At 45.8% G+C, this 17,296-nt stretch overlaps 1 protein-coding gene across 3 annotated transcripts in view; it reads left to right on the top strand.

Annotated features, from left to right (window-relative positions):
* Nucleotides 1-1,906: 1,906 nt before the first annotated feature.
* The window catches only part of ctc1 (CTS telomere maintenance complex component 1), an 82,360-nt gene continuing 66,970 nt past the window's right edge, over nucleotides 1,907-17,296 (top strand). For 2 of the 3 annotated variants that reach the window (XM_059952927.1, XM_059952926.1), the window contains exons 1-5: nucleotides 1,908-2,063; nucleotides 2,829-3,016; nucleotides 5,369-5,633; nucleotides 13,759-13,988; nucleotides 16,020-16,161. In XM_059952927.1, coding sequence (XP_059808910.1) covers nucleotides 2,022-2,063; nucleotides 2,829-3,016; nucleotides 5,369-5,633; nucleotides 13,759-13,988; nucleotides 16,020-16,161 — 867 coding nt within the window. In that variant the 5' untranslated portion in view covers nucleotides 1,908-2,021. Of the gene's footprint in view, nucleotides 2,064-2,828; nucleotides 3,017-5,368; nucleotides 5,634-13,758; nucleotides 13,989-16,019; nucleotides 16,162-17,296 lie in introns of all 3 variants that reach the window. The other variant, XR_009508410.1, reaches the window with a different exon arrangement.

Raw genomic sequence — 17,296 nt, 5'->3', positions numbered from 1 at the left:
GCCTCACCTGGAAGGACTGTTTGGGGTCCTGAATGGTGGTGAGGGATGAGGTGTACGGGCAGGTGTTGCTCTTAGACTCTTTGTAGGAATCACTAAGGGGGCTTAGTGGAGAGGGATGAATGGAGGAGGGAATCATGGAGGGGGTGATCCCTGGAGAAAGCAGAGGGGGGGAGATTCAAATTTCAAAGTTCAAAGTCAATTTTTAAGTTCATATATGCCACCATATACAAACCTGGGATCCATTTTCCTACGGGCATACTCAGCAAATCTATAGAATGGTAACTATAACAGAATCAATGAAAGATCAACCAGAGTGCAGAAGACAAAAAACTGCAAATACAAATATAAATAAATAGCAATAAATAACAAGAGGTAATGAGATAAAGAGTCCTTAAAATGAAATCATTGGTTGTAGAAACATTTCAACAATGGGGTAAGTGAGGGCATTAATCCCCTTTTTATCAAGAACATGATGGCTGAGGGGCAGTAACTTTTCTTGAACCTGAGGTTCAAGTCCTGAGGCACCTGTACCTTCTACCTGATGGCAGCAGTGAGAAGAGAGCATGGCCTGGGTGGTGGGGGGTCTCTGATGATGGATGAAAGTAGACATATGTTCAGTGGGATCTCTTTGGAGATGGCAGACATTGTGGAGGATGATGTTTTTGATGTGGTAGCTAACAAAGTGGTTGGTAAAGGTAAGAGGAACTCTATCACTGTTAGGGGCAGGAGAATGGGTGAGTGTGAATGTTTTTGAAATGGAGGAGGTGTGGGTGAGGACGGTAAAATAGCACAGTACTGAAGAAGGGTCTCGGAACATTGACTGTACTCTTTTCCATTGATGCTGCCTGACCTGCTGACTACCTCCAGCATTTTGTGTGTGTTGCTTTGGATTTCTACAAGGTTTTCTCATGCTAGTATTTTACAGGAGACAGGCTGGGAAGATAATGAAGATAACTGTGAAAATTGGTAGGTTTATACAAGATGCCAGTTGACAGTTTGGCTCCAGAGATGGAGACAGGGAGATGGAGAAAGGGGAGGGAGTTGCCAGAGATGGACTAAGTGAACTTAAGGGCAGGGTGGAAGTTGGAGGCAAAGTTGATAAAATTGATGAACTTGGCACGGGCACATGAAACAGAGCCAATGCAGTCATCAGTGTAGCGGAGGAAGAGTTGGGGAGTATTACCAGGGAAGGCTTTGAACATGGACTGTTCTACCTAGCCAATGAAGAGGCAGGCATAGCTAACACCCATGCAAGTGCCCACTGGCTACCCCTGGAGTTTGGAGAAAGTGGGTGGAGCCAAAGGAAAAATTGTTCAGGGTGAGTACCAGTTCTCCAAGATGGAGGAAGGTGGTGATAGAGAAGAATTGGTTGGTTATTTTGTCAAGAAAGAAGCAGAGAGCTTTGAGGCCTTCTTGATGTGGGATAGAAGTGAATAGGGACTGGACATCCATGGTGATAATGAGGTAGTCAGGTCCAGGGAATTGAAAGTTACTCATGTCTTCCCTATGTAATTTCAAGGTGATGGAATCAGTATGATTGGTTTCACTAGCCACAAAGTATCAGTTGGCAAGTAATCGTGTACAAGTTTTTATTTCCCTTAGGCTGGTTCTTATGTTAGTTTATCCATAATTATGCTATCTATAAATGTTATAACTCCCTAACAAAATCAACTAACTGATTAATTGATCAAAAGTTTTGTGAGTTTTTAGGGAGTGTTTTCAGCCTACATGATTCTCTCTCTCTCTCGGTTGAAAGGTACCGCCCAACCTGTTGGCGGTTCCAATTCATTTTTAATTTCCAATCCTTTCGCACTTGGGCACTGCAGATCAGACCTGGGGCAATCAATGATCCCAGGTCAGTGAACGCTGATTGGCTAGGGCCGACCGCCGCAGCGCGCATGCGCTTGGATGAACTTCCTGTGGCCTGTGTGTGCCGCGCGTTCAAAGTTTATTAGCGTTGCGTTTGTTGGTATTAAGTAACAACGTGTGTGTGAGATCACATTTAAGATGGATTGAGTAGCATGGAAGAATTTGTGGCGGAGTTTGAGGAGCCGAGCAGTGTTGTGAGTCACATTTTATTAACTAGGGGTTAAAACAATGCACATCAATGGATTGTGTCAGTGTCTCGGTTTAGTTACCAAGACTGTAGTTCAGATTATTTAGATGACAGCTAGAGAATTTAAGTTCTGTTAAATAACAACTTGTAAATGCTTTACCCCGTGACCTTGTGACATCTGGGTAGATATGTCCGCCGGGGACAGGATCTGCTGTCCTCACCCTACATTACACGTTAACCCCACCACATCCGCTGATGTCTAACAGCCCTCTGGAAAAGACTCAACAAACGTTTGTCGAAGGGCAGTAAACGTGTATCAAATCGATGCTTGGAACATAAAACGAAACTAGTTAATTCATTTCATGCTGATTTCAGAATACTCTCGAGTACAACTTCCTTCGTATATAATGATTTTAAAGCTATCTTGATATATCTCTGATTAAAGTTTACTATATCTACAGTGTAGAAGTAGCTAAGAATAACTTGCACCATTCTGATCTTAAGGACTGTATCAGAAATTTAATATCAAATCCTTCATGAAGATGCAGTGGGGGCAGTGAATGAGATTGCAACTTGAAGTATGTGCATTCTTGTGTAAATTCTCAATTCACATTTGGCATTTTTGGTGAAATAATTACTGTAATCAATGGTGGAATTAAATGCTTTGAAAAAATGTCTGTTTAAGTTTATGCTTGTCAGTTATACTGTGCTACATACTTAGAGGTGAGGTTTATCATAATTTGAAGATGACTTTTTTTGGATTGCCTTTCAGAATGCTAAGTGGCTCCAGGATTTGTACAGGTTTACAGAAGAGAACCTCCTTCCACTGGTGCATCCTGGAATTACTTGCAAGGAGCTGAGTAGCTGTCTTTTTAAATGCCTGAGCAGAGTTTGTCTCTATTCCGGTAATCCTTACTGCCAACAAGGAAAAGATGGACTTATCCTCCCTTTAAACTACAGGTATTGTACACACAAATTGCATGTTTAGCAGGGTAGTTTCGTATATACAGACTTTCTAAATGTCGTGATTCAATTGTTTTTTTTAAAGCTTAGCATATTTATATAACAACACACACAAAACGCTGGAGGAATTCAGCAGGCCAGGCAGCATCTTGAGTAAATAGTCGATGTTTCAGCAGGACTGGAAAGGAAAGGGAGAAGTCACAATAAGAAGCTGGTGGGTGGGGGAGGGAAGGAAGAAGTACAAGGTGGCAGGTGATACTGGGAGGGGAGAGGAGATGAAGTAAAGAGCGGGGAAGTTGGTGAAAGAGATAAAGGGCTGGAGAAGGGGGAATCTGATAGAGGGCAGAAGACCATGGAAGAAAGGGAAGGGGGAGGAGCACCAGAGGGAGGTGAAGGGTAGGTAAAGAGATAAGGTGAGAGAGGGAAACAGGAATGGGGGATGGTGAAGGTTGGGGTGAAATTACCAGAAGTTCCAGAAGTTGATGTTCATGCCATCAGGTTGGAGGTTACCCAGAGGGAATATGAGGTGTGGCTTCTCCAACCTGAATGTGGCCTTGTCAGCCTCCTCACCTGCTGTGATATGTCAGAATGGGAAGTAGAATTGAAATGAGTGGCCACCAGGTAATCCTGTCTTTTTGAGGTGGACAGAGCAAAGGTGCTCAGTGAAGCAGTTTTCCAATCTGTGTCGGGTCTCACCGATATACAGGAGGCCACACCAGGAGCACCAGATACAGCAGATGACCCCAACAGACACACAGGTGAAATGCCGCCTCACCTGGAAGGACTTGTTTGGGCCCTGAATGGTACTGAGAGAGGAGATGTAGGGACAGGTGTGGTACTTGTTCTGCTTGCAAGGATAAAAACCAGGAGGGAGATTGGTGGGGAGGGACGAGTGGTCGAGGGAGTCGTGTGGAGGCTATCTTTGTGGAAAATGGAGGTGAGAGAAAGATGTGCTTGGTTGGGAGATCCTGTTGGAGTTGGCTGGAGAAGGGGGAATCTGATGACAGAGGACAGAAGATGATGGAAGAAAGAGAGGGAGGAGGAGCACAAGAAATTAATTTCCCAGCTCTTTATTTAACCCCCTCCTCCCTCCGGTTTCACCTATCACCTGCTGCCTTGTTCTTCCTCCCCTCCCCCCAGCTTCTTACTCTGACTTCTCCCCTTGCATTGTATTTGTTGTCTTCTGCACTCTGGTTGATCTTCATTGATCCTGTTGTAGTTACTAGTCTATAGATTTGCTGAGTATGCCCGCAAGAAAATGAATCTCAGGATTGTGTATGCTTACATGTATGTAATTTGATAATAAAACTTACTTTGAATTTTGTTTAAGCAATGCTTGAATTAAAGTCTTGGGGCTTGTTTTTGTGCATCTTTGCCAGTTATTATGAATTTTGCTTTGACTTTGGTAGATTTTCTAGATGATGTGTAGCTTTCTGCAGTTTCCAGTTCTTGAGAGAAATTACAGAAGCTCGAGTCTTGAAGCTTGATGGGTTTGGATGGGACGATTGTGTTGAACGGTGGTTGATAAACAGCAACCTAATGCATAATATTATTTATTTCTGGCCCTTCGAGTCTCTCTGCCCAGCAACCCCCAATGACCCCAATCTAACCCTAACCCAATCACGGGACAATTTACAATGACTGATTAACCTATCCGGTACTTCTCCGGACTGTGGGAGGAAACTGGGTGTCCAGGGAAAACCTACACATTCCATGTGGAGGATGTACAGGGATTCCTTACTCCCAACACCTCAAGAAGTGTTACACTAACTATTACACTACCATGGGGCCCATAATTTAAGTTTATGTTGTCCAGATGGTCCAGAGCAGAAGGAAATCATTTCGGCTGTTGACCTGATGTGGCTGTAGGCAAACTGGAGCTGATCCTGGATCCTGGATCCTGGATCCAGGCAGGAGTTGATTCACGCCATACTCGATCTCTTGAAGCACTTCATTAGGGTTCAGGTAAGTGCAATTGAGTGGTTGTCATTGAAACAGATCACCACACTACAAGTAGTGGAGGGGTAGGTTTCAAATCAGCTCATGTAGGTGCCACTAAAGTGGAAAGAGGCTATTGATCAGTCATTGAAACAGGAAGAGAGAGCTGGAGAGGTCAAGGCTTCAAACATTAACTAGTTGAATATCAGCTGTTACACTGGTCAGAGTAAATTTAATACCAAAGTACTTATATGTTACCATAAGTTACTTTGAGGTTCATTTTCTTGCAGGGATTTATGAAAAAATTAAGAAAAGTAGAATTTATGAGATACTACACATAAAGACTGACAAAGACAAGTTGCAGATTGGCTTCATTTACTTGCCCTATAACCGAATTTGATTTTGTTGCAGATTTATATCTCTCTCTGAGCTACAATCACAGCAGAGGAGCCCATGTTGCAGTCACTTAACATGGAGCACCTGTCAGTTTGAGGAGTGGACCCTGGACAAAGAAAACTTTCTAGTTGGTCACACGGCTCTCAGTCGCACAAACCTGCTGCTGTGTGGTGTGCTGACAGACAAGACTGGTATTACTCAAGGTACTTCAGAGAGTGCAGAGCGGCGGAGTGATGGAAACCTGTACCTGCAGAGCAAGAATGGATTCATTCCTTGTGAGGTAAACAAATATCCAAACCTATTTGACTGGTTTTGAGGCAATTACTTTTGGTGACTTATCGAGTTTATGGGATAGTTGATGGTGGAAAGTAACAATATTGCTTGGTTTTAGGAGTGGGAAATTTAGTCAAGTTGAAAGAATTCTTATGAATAAATTGATAGTACCATTAATTTTTTTTTAGCAACTGTTCTTAACTAAAATATCTAATTTCTTCATAAACATACATTATAATGCATTAGAATCATAGATTTATAGAACACTGCAGCACTGAAACAGGTGTCTTGGCCCATCTAATCCATGCTGACCTGTTATTCTGCCTGGACCTTAGCCATCAATACCCCTCCACCAATGTACTTATCAAAATTTCTCTTGAATGTTTGAATTGAATCCACATCCATGACTTCTGCTGGCAGATCGTTCCCCACTCTCACTGCCCTCTGAGTGAAGAAGTTCCCCCTTATGTCTTCCTAAACATTTCACCTTGACCCTTAACCCATGACCTCTAGTTCTAGTCTCACCCAAAGCCTATTTGCATTTACCACTTGTAATTTTGTATACAGTACCTTTATCAAATCTCCCTTGATTTTACTACACTGCAGAATCCATCTGGATGTGACCTCAGATAGGCACAGTCAGGTGATAATTGTACAATTCTCTTGTCAGACACTGGCATTCATTTTAAACTATGAATAAGTTGTTCAGTGATGAAGTTAACAACTTAATCTAACATTCAGATACTTTTTTCCCCACATATTTGCAGGAAGTGATCTGCTCAGGTATAAAACTTAAAACCTAACTTGGACTCTTGTAATATATTACATTCCAAACTGCTTCTTGTGGTAATTACAATGACTTGAAATATGCTGTTGTTCAGGATGCTTCCCAGGCATTTCACTGGTGCTCAATACAATCCTGTATTGTGTTGATCCTGCTTGTGTTTGCATTTAAAACTTAATTGTCGTGAGAAACGTGATCATATTTGAGTTGTGTTCGGACTACTGATGGCTGCAGGATGCCATTTCACAAAAATTAGCAAAACTCAAATGTTCTTAATTAGTTTTAGTTTGTGAATTTTAATTGGAATTGGAAAGCTTCATGTTTACAGGTTGGGAGCTAGAGAAGTAGTTGAATGGAGGTCTATTTCCTGGTTAAAAACAACTATCTAATTTGTGTGAATGGTTGACTTGGGTTCAGGAGATGGAAAAGAATTGAAGTGTTGTGGCGACCCATTTCCTGGCACATCCGAACCGACTCACAATTAGATAGCCTACGGGGGTTTGCGAGCACAGAGCTTTGGAGCCTCTGCGCCACGGGGGGGCAGGTTGAGGGAGGCTTAAAAGTGAGGCTGAAGATTTCGAATAAAGTTTTTTCCTTCGACTGCAGTTACCGACTCCGTGTCGTAATTTTAGCGCTGCGTGTAGCACACCGCTACAATTGGTGACCCCGACAGTCCAAACGATTTTTGGACCAGAAATGACCGACGCCGCCTCTGTTCATGCGGTTTCGTTGAAACTGCCGGGTTTCTGGACACAGCGCCCGAACCTATGGTTCCAGCAAGCCGGCCCAATTCCACGTTCGCCAGATCACCTCAGACGACACCCGCTACTACTACGTGGTGAGCTCCCTCGACCAGGGCACAGCGGCCCAGGTCGCGGAGTTCGTACAGTCGCCCCCGGCAGACGGCAAGTACACGGAATTCAAAGCCCTGCTCCTCAGGACTTTCGGACTCTCACGGCGCGAGCGGGCTGCCCGTTTACTGCACCTGGATGGCTTGGGCGACAGACCTCCATCGGCTTTAATGAATGAGATGTTGTCTCTCGCTGACGGACACACACCCTGCCTCATGTTTGAGCAGGCATTCCTGGAGCAGCTGCCCGAGGACATACACCTGCTGCTGTCCGACGCGGATTTCAGTGACCCCCGGAAGGTGGCAGCCCGGGCGGACTTGCTGTGGAATGCCAAAAAGGTGAGCGGGGATCCATCGCACAGATCTCCCAGCCACGCTCCCGGCAGCAAACCAGTCCAGGCCCAGCCGCAGAGCCCGCCAATCCCCGGCCCAATGAACACTGGTGCTTCTACCACCAGCGGTGGGGCGCAGAAGCCCGCCGTTGTCGCCCGCCCTGCAAGTTCCCGGGAAACGCCAGGGCCAGCTGCCGCTGATGGCTATGGCGGCTGGCCATCGGGATAGCCTCCTGTATGTGTGGGATAGAAGGTCGGGACGCCGGTTTTTGGTCGATACTGGGGCTGAGATCAGCGTTTTACCTCCGACGAGTTACGACACCTGCAGCAGGGCACCGGGTCCCCCCCTGAGGGCCATGAATGGCAGCACAGTAAGGACCTATGGCACCCGTCAGGTGCAGCTACAGTTCGGCTCCAGCCAGTTCACGTGGGACTTCACACTGGCCGCCGTAGCCCAACCGCTTCTGGGTGCGGATTTTTTGCGGGCTCACAGCCTACTGGTCGACCTGCCCAGGAAGAGACTGGTACACGCCGAGACCTTTCAGACGTTCTCCCTGGGTGCAGCCCAGTTGCCAGCCCCTCACCTCGGCTCCATCACGCTGTCCGACAACGACTTCACCAGGGTCCTGGCGGATTTCCCATCGGTTCTGGCACCGCAGTTCACAGCGGCCAAGCCCAGGCACGGCGTACAGCACCACATCCCAACCCAGGGACCACCCCTCCACACCCGCGCTCGGCGGCTTCCCCCCGACAAGCTCCGACTGGCGAAGGAGGAGTTCCAGAGGATGGAGGAATTGGGGATCATCCGGCGGTCCGACAGCCCATGGGCCTCCCCCCTGCACATGGTGCCCAAAGCGACGGGGGGCTGGAGACCGTGCGGCGACTACCGCAGGCTGAACGAGGCTACCACACTGGACCGCTACCCTGTGCCGCACATTCAGGACTTTGCAGCAAACCTGCACAGCGCACGGATCTTCTCCAAGGTAGACCTCGTCCGAGGGTACCATCAAATCCCGATGCATCCTGACGACGTCCCCAAAACGGCTCTCATCACCCCGTTTGGCCTTTTCGAGTTCCTCCACATGCCGTTCAGCCTGAAGAATGCCGCACAGACGTTCCAGCGGTTAATGGACGCGGTGGGATGGGACCTGGACTTCGCGTTCATCTATTTGGATGACATCCTCATAGACAGCAGCAGTCATCAGGAGCATCTGTCCCACCTCCGTCAACTCTGCGCCCGACTGAGTGAGTAAGGCCTTACAATCAACCCCGTCAAATGCCAGTTCGGACTCAATACCATTGACTTCCTGGGCCACAGGATTACTAAAGATGGGGCAAACCCTCTGCCCGCTAAGGTAGATGCGGTCCGCCTCTTTCCCCGACCCACCACGATCAAAGGCCTTCAGGAATTCGTAGGTATGGTCAATTTCTACCGCCGCTTCCTCCCTTCAGCTGCCCGGATCATGCGCCCCCTGTTCGCCCTGATGTCGGGTCCGAGCAAGGACATTACCTGGGACGAGGAGTCCGCCGCCGCTTTCGTACAAACGAAGGAAGCTTTGGCGAACGCCACAATGCTAGTACATCCCAGAATGGACGCCCCTACCGCCCTCACAGTGGACGCATCAAACACGGCAGTCGGTGGGGTGCTGGAGCAACTCATCGCAAATCGCTGGCAACCCCTGGCGTTTTTCAGCAAACACCTGCGACCACCAGAGCTCAAATGCAGTGCTTTCGACCGGGAACTGTTGGCGCTCTACCTGGCAATCCGGCATTTCAGGTACTTCCTAGAAGGTCGGCCCTTCACCGCGTTCACGGACCACAAACCGCTTACCTTTGCGTTTACGAAAGCATCCGACCCCTGGTCGTCCCGCCAGCAACGCCACCTGTCCTACATCTCTGAATACACGACGGATGTCCGGCACGTCTCGGGCAAGGACAATGTCGTGGCGGATGCGCTCTCTCGCCCTACCGTTCATGCCCTTTCCCAAGGGGTAGACTTTGAGGCACTGGCAAAGGCACAGCAGGCGGATGAGGAGATTCCGAGTTATAGAACCGCAGTCTCCGGTTTGCAGCTCCAGGACCTCCCCGTGGGCCCGGGTGAGAGGACCCTACTCTGTGACGTCGCCACCGGCCAGCCCCGTCCCGACAGCCTGGCGGCGCCGCGTTTTCGACTCCATTCATAACTTGGCGCATCCCTCCATCCGGACAACTGTCCGGATGGTTTCCAGCAGGTTCGTTTGGCACGGACTCTGCAAACAGGTCAGTGAATGGGCCAAAACGTGCATGCACTGCCAGACGGCCAAGGTGCAGCGGCACACCAAAGCCCCACCGCAGCAGTTCCATCCCGCCCACCGGCGTTTCGACCACATTCATGTGGATATTGTGGGCCCCCTGACAGTGTCGCGCGGAGCGCGGCACCTCCTGACTATTGTGGACCGGTTCACAAGATGGCCAGAGGCGGTCCCGCTTACCGACACCACCTCCGAATCTTGCGCCCGAGCCCTGATCGCCACCTGGATATCTCGCTTTGGTGTACCAGCCCACATTACCTCCGACAGAGGCGCCCAGTTCACCTCCAGCCTGTGGTCAGCAATGGCCAGCCTTTTGGGGACTCAGCTGCACCACACCACTGCCTACCACCCACAGTCGAACGGGCTAGTGGAGCGTTTCCACCGTCACCTGAAGTTGGCCCTCATGGCCCGCCTGTGAGGAGCCAACTGGGCGGACGAGCTTCCCTGGGTCCTACTCGGCATCCGCACAGCGCCCAAGGACGACCTGCACGCCTCGTCGGCCGAGTTGGTATACGGCGCACCCCTGGTCGTCCCCGGGGAGTTCCTACCAGCCCCAAGGGGGCAAGAGGAAGATCCCGCAGCAGTCCTGGGCAGACTACGCGAGAAGCTCGGTAACCTGGCCCCCATACCCACTTCACAGCACGGGCGGCACCCGACCTGCGTACCCAAAGACCTACAGAACTGTAAGTTTGTGTTCGTACGAAGGGGCGGGCATCGGCCACCGCTGCAGCGGCCATACGAGGGGCAGTTTATGGTGTTCCGGAACAATGGGTCCACGTTCGTGCTGGACGTTGGGGGGAAAGAGGAGGTTTTCACGGTGGACTGCCTCAAACCGGCCCATGTGGACCTGGCGCAACCGGCCTAGTTTCCGGCACCTCGGCGCAGAGGCCGACCTCCCAAGCAGGTTCTGGCCCAGACTGTGGACATTGGGGGGTGTATCGCCGGTTCTGGGGGGGGGGGAATTATGTGGCGACCCATTTCCTGGCACATCCGAACCGACTCACAATTAGATAGCCTATGGGGGTTTGCGAGCACAGAGCTTTGGAGCCTCTGCGCCATGGGGGGGCAGGTTGAGGGAGGCTTAAAAGTGAGGCTGAAGATTTTGAATAAAGTTTTTTCCTTCGACTGCAGTTACCGACTCCGTGTTGTAATTTTAGCGCTGCGTGTAGCACACTGCTACAGTACCATTTTTTTTCCTTTGGAACAAAAAATACCAGGAATGAGAGCAATGAATTTTTTAAGCTTTAAATTGGCTCATAGTGCTTGCAAAATGACAAAGTACTTCATCAAACTATTAAATACCGTTGGGAATTGGCCAAGTATATTTTAATATACTAAATATAGATTATTATCTTAAATATCAAGCACATAAGTGTAATTAAGAAGAAGGCTTGTCTATGCCAAGCTTGCTTTGGAGGTTACAAAGATTCAGCATGACATTTAAAACTTTGACAAACTTCTATAGATGTGTGGTTTTAGAGAATATTGAATTAGACAATAGACAATAGGTGCAGAAGTAGACCATTCAGCCCTTCGAGCCTGCACCGCCATTTTGAGATCATGGCTGAGCATCTACTATCAATACCCGGTTCCTGCCTTGTCCCCATATCCCTTGATTCCCCTATCCATAAGATGCCTATCTAGCTCCTTCTTGAAAGCATCCAGAGAATTGGGCTCCACTGCCTTCCGAGGCAGTGCATTCTAGACCCCCACAACTCTCTGGGAGAAGAAGTTTCTCCCTAACTCTGTCCTAAATGAACTACCCCTTATTCTCAAACCATGCCCTCTGGTACTGGACTCTCCCAGCATCTGAAACATACTTCCTGCCTCTATCTTGTCCAATCCCTTAATAATCTTATATGTTGCAATCAGATCCCTTCTCACTCTCCTTATTTCCAGCCCAGTACAAGCCCAGTCTCTCTAACCTGTCTGCGTAAGACAGTTCCAACATCCCAGGAATTAACCTTGTGAATCTACGCTGCACTTCCTCTACAGCCAGGATGTCCTTCCTTAACCCTGGAGACCAAAACTGTACACAATACTCCAGGTGTGGTCTCACCAGGGCCCTGTACAAATGCAAGAGGATTTCCTTGCTCTTGTACTCAATTCCCTTAGTAATAAAGGCCAACATTCCATTAGCCTTCTTCACTGCCAGCTGCACTTGCTCATTCACCTTCAGTGACTGATGAACAAGGACTCCTAGATCTCTTTGTATTTCTCCCTTACCTAACTCTACACCGTTCTGATAATAATCTGCCTTCCTGTTCTTACTCCCAAAGTGGATAACCTCACACTTATTCACATTAAACATCATCTGCCAAGTATTGCCCACTCACCCAGCCTATCCAAGTCACCCTGAGTTCTCCTAACATCCTCATCACATGTCACACTGTCACCCAGCTTAGTATCATCAGCAAACTTACTGATGTTATTCTCAATGCCTTCATCTAAATCGTTGATGTAAATTGTAAACAGCTGTAGTCCCAATACCGAGGCATGTGGCACCCCACTAGTCACCACCTGCCAGTCCGAGAAACACCCATTCACTGTTACCCTTTGCTTTCTATCTGCCAACCAGTTTTCTATCCATGTCAATGTCTTCCCCCCCCCCCCCCCCCCGATGCCCTGAGCTTTGATTTTACCCACCAATCTCCTATGTGGGACCTTATCAAATGCCTTCTGAAAATTGAGGTACACTACATCCACTGGATCTCCCTTGTCTAACTTCCTGGTTACATCCTTGAAAAACTCCAATAGATTAGTCAAGCATGACTTACCCTTGGTAAATCCATGCTGGCTCGGCCCAATCCTATCACTGCTATCTAGATAGGCCACTATTTCATCTTTAATAATGGACTCTAGCATCTTCTCCACTACTGATGTTAGGCTGACAAGTCGATAGTTCTCTGTTTTCTCCCTCCCTCCTTTCTTAAACTGCTGCATCACAGCCTGGTATGGGAAAAATCAGTGCCTTTGTATGAAAAATCCTGCAAAAAATAGTGGATATGGCCCAGACCAGCACAGATAAAGCCCTCCACACCATTGAGCACATCTACACAGAGCATTGTCACAGGAAAGCAGCGTCTATCATCAGGAATCCCCACCACCAAAGTCATGCTGTCTTCTCACCACTGCCATCGTAGAAGGTGCAGGAGGTACAGGAGCCTCAAGACTCACATCACCAGGTTCAGGAACCATCAGGCTCTTGAACCAAAGGGGATAACTTCACTCAACTTCACTTGCCCCATCACTGAAATGTTCCCACAATCTATAGACTCACTTTCAAGGATTCTTCATTTCATGTTCTCAATATTTATTGCTAATTTATTTATTATTTCTTTTTGTATTTGCACAGTCTTTTGCACACTGTATGGCCTCTTGGTACAGTCTTTCATTGATTCTATTATGGATATTGAATTTATTGAGTATTCCCCCAAGAAAATGAATCTTAGGATTGTATATGGTAATGTATATGTACTTTAATAAAAAAATTACTTTGAAATTTCAAATATGTTAACAAAGTCAGATCCTTGTCTGGCTCTGCAAATGAGTTTAGGTGGAAAAAAAATCTAGCAATAGAAAGAATCCTTGCCCATCTCCTAATATAAGTTAACCATTCAAGCAAATTGTATATTTAATTTGATCAGGAGATGGAGTTGTACGTAACTTTTTCTGTTAGATGCATGATACAGCCATCTGTGAAGCTGATACAGTCTCTCAATGTAAGCCGTTGTTTGCGGTGAACATGCAGATAAGAATGTGAGAGAGTCACTTCATGCCACTGAGTTTTTTGAGTTTTGTACACACTTAATATGAAACTTTGTAACTTGTATATTTATATTTACTGTTTCTTTCCTGGTGCAATTTTTGACAAGATTCTCAATTTGGATCCGCAATGGTTGGAACATTTGGTCCTCCTTCCAAGCTGGAGTTATATTCCTGTGAGCGGTGGAGGTTCAAGACACAAAGGGATTGAAGCTGGCTATCTTGAAGTAATTGAAGCGCCTTCCCTTGTGCTTCCAAAGCAATCGGTTGGCAACTTTGTGGGACCAAAAGCCCTAACTGTATTGCTGCCTGACTCAGCTATACACCTCCTGGACAAAGAGTAAGATCTTCTTGAAAAGTTGCTAAGATGTTTCATTGTGATGGTTCCTGTGTCTCTGAGATGCTTAAGACATTTTAATAGTTAAACTATAGATTGTATTGCTGATTTTTCTAGCAATTATACTCCCATGCATCTTGATTGCAAAAACTGATAATCAATTCAGTTGTTTAAGTTCATGTGGTTGTTTTCAAAAGACCATCTGGTGTATTTAAAACAAAAATCAATGGCGACACATTCCCCTTTTTAATTTGAAGCAGTCAGAACAACTTGTGGATAATTTATTTTAACTGATCCTATCTACAGAGTAGTGGTAAATATTCATTACTTTAAGTTTAATTTTAAAGAAACCCCACAATTTTCCCCTTCTTAGAAGTTGGATAGTGTTTTGAAATCCATCCATGCTAGCTTACCTCAACTGTAAATTTAAGAGCTAAATGGGTGATAAGCTTAACCTGACAGCAGATCTCTGAATAACTACTTATCATACACTTAGTCCCACAGCCTTGGCAAAATTAAAAAAGCTTAAAATGGAACAAATGGAGTTTTACAGTTAATCCATACAAACAAATCTTTGGTGTTTAATTGACACTCCTGTATTTCTATCCCTGGATGATTTCTGAGAAATAGAAATGAATTCATTCAATATGTTGTGTTCGAAAGTTTTCACAGATAGATTCCACATCTTAAAAATTTCTCTGCCCAGTATTTAAAAATGGTCCAATTTTACTTTCTATGAGGAAAGGCAGCCAATTGTATAAAAGAAAGGAGATGATGAGGTTCACCAGGTTGATTCCGGAGTTGAAGGGGTTAGACTATGAGGAGAGATTGAGTCACCTGGGACTGTACTGGCTGGAATTCAGGAGAATGAGAAGAGATCTTATAAAAACATATAAAGTTATGAAAGAGATAGATGAGATAGAAGTAGGAAAGTTGTTTCCACTTGAGACTAGAACTAGGGGACATAGCCTCATGATTTGGGGGAGTAAATTTAGGATGGAGATGAGGAAGAACTGCTTTTCCCAAAGAGTGGTGAATCTGTGGAATTTTCTGCTCAGTGAAGCAGTGGAGGCTACCTCAGTAAATATATTTAAGACCAGGTTGGATAGATTTTTGCATTGTAGGGGAATTAAGGGTTATGGGGAAAAGGCAGGTAGGTGGAGATGAGTCCATGGTCAGATCAGCCATGATCTTATTTGAATGGCAAAGCAGGCTTGATGGGCCAGATAGCCTACTTCTGCTCCTATTTCTTATGTTCTTAAATTCTGCTCTGAAGCAGATAAAAAGCTCGAAAGCAGTTTAGGAATTTAAAAAGCCCGCTGTGCAATTTAAAAAGAAAACAACCCTTGTTACTGAAACAAACAGTAGGCATGGAGCTCATTGCTTAAAAGGCTGGTAATCTCTGGTACATTATAGAGAGATTCAGCAAATAAGCAGGCTCTTGGACCCAGCAAGTCCATGGTAACCATAAAGGACCTATATTAGCACACTAATCCTACTCTAACTCTTTCAATGTGATTTCATCATCAGAAGTGTATTGGCATTTGAGGAATTTGAAGGGACTGTTACCTTTGAAATTATATGGCCTGGTTTCTGTTATCGTCAATAATTATTGTTACATTTTACCAACTAACCCTAAGTAATGTAATACCATATGTAATGTGATGTATGAAAACCCAGGAAATCAGCATTTTCTGAGATACTCAAACTACCCCATCTGGCTCCAACAATCACTCCACGGTCAAAGTCACTTAGATCACATTTCTTCCCCATTTTGATGTTTGGTCTGAACAACAACTGAATCTCTTGACCATGTTTGCATGCTTTTTTTGCATTGAGTTTCTGCTAAATGATCTTTGCGTTATTGAGCAGGTGTACCTAATAAAGCGGCCACTGAGTGTAATGTGTGGTGTTCAATATCATCACTCATAAAGTCACTAAAGTCAGACGGTCAGCTTTACTTGGAATGATATTGATTGGTCATTTGTTATAAATAGGAAGTGACAGTAATTTTATTGCTTTGTCTTTGCGAAGATTTCCTTGCCAAAGGGTGAAGCTGAATATAGCGGGAGAACTTTGCCGCCTCAGCTCAGTTTTGAGCATCCGAGGAAAAACCTTCTTCTTCTTCTTTCTCAGCTCGTTTACAACTGATACTTGTCTTCCAGTTGTCATTCAGGTTGGTTTCTTTTAATGTTATAATCAACTTAAATAGTTTTCAACTAGACTTGTGTCAAATGAATATTATATACTGTAAAATAATTGGAAACATATACAGTGATTTGTTTTAATCATAAGTTTTCAAAATAGTTGGTTTTCAAAGAAATGCCCAAGCTAATCTCATTTTATACTTGTATCATCAAGTTTTTTTGGAGATGGGTCATAAGACATATGAGCAGAATTAGGCCATTCAGCCCATGGAGTCCGCTCAACCATTCCGTCATAGCTGAATTACTTTGCCCCTCAGTGTTTTGTGTAGATGTGCTCATTGGCTGGGAGGGTTTTACCCATGATGTACTAGGCCAAATCCACTACCTTCTGTAGGATTTTCCACTCAAAGGCATTGGTATTCCCATACCAGGCCATAATGCAGTCAGTAAGCACATTTTCCACCACACATCTATAGAATTTAAATAGTGAAGAAGGCAACTTGGCCTTCATTAGTTGCAGCAATAAGTATAGGAGTTGAAATTCTGTTAGTTATATAAGGCATTGGTTAGGCTGCACTCAGAGTACTGTGAACTGTTTGTTTATCCTGTTATGGAAAAGGTGTTTCTAAGCTAGAAAAAGTGCAGGTAAGATTTACCACATGTAACTCAGCCCCCCCTCCCCAAAGTCCAGGCAACGAGAAGTGCAGGAAAGATTTACCACATGTAACTCAGCCCCCCACCCCCCCAAAGTCCAGGCAACGAGGCGAGGTTGCATAGCCTAGGACTTTGAGATTGAGGGATGACTTGAAGGTGTATAAGGTTGTGAGGGACGTAGATAGGGGGAAAGCATATGGACTTTTTCCCAGAGACGGAGCACTATAAACAAGTGGGATAATTTAAGATCAGAGATGAGAGATTTAAAAGGGACAATTAGGGGCAGTTCCTTCGTGCAAAGGGTGGTGCGTATGTGGAATGAGCTGCTAGAACTAGTGGTTAAGGTGAGCACATTAGCAACTTTTAAATGACATTTAGACATGTATATGGGCAGTGGAGGTTTTGGACCAAAAGCCGGCAGATGGGATTAGCTCACTGGGCAGCACAGTCAGAACGAATGAGTTGGGTTAAGGGGCCCGTTTCCATGCTGAATGTTGCAATAAATGGCAG

Source organism: Hypanus sabinus, chromosome 28 (genome assembly GCF_030144855.1).
Source record: "Hypanus sabinus isolate sHypSab1 chromosome 28, sHypSab1.hap1, whole genome shotgun sequence".
Lineage (NCBI taxonomy): Eukaryota > Metazoa > Chordata > Chondrichthyes > Myliobatiformes > Dasyatidae > Hypanus > Hypanus sabinus.
This window is presented reverse-complemented; position numbering and strand designations above follow the sequence as displayed.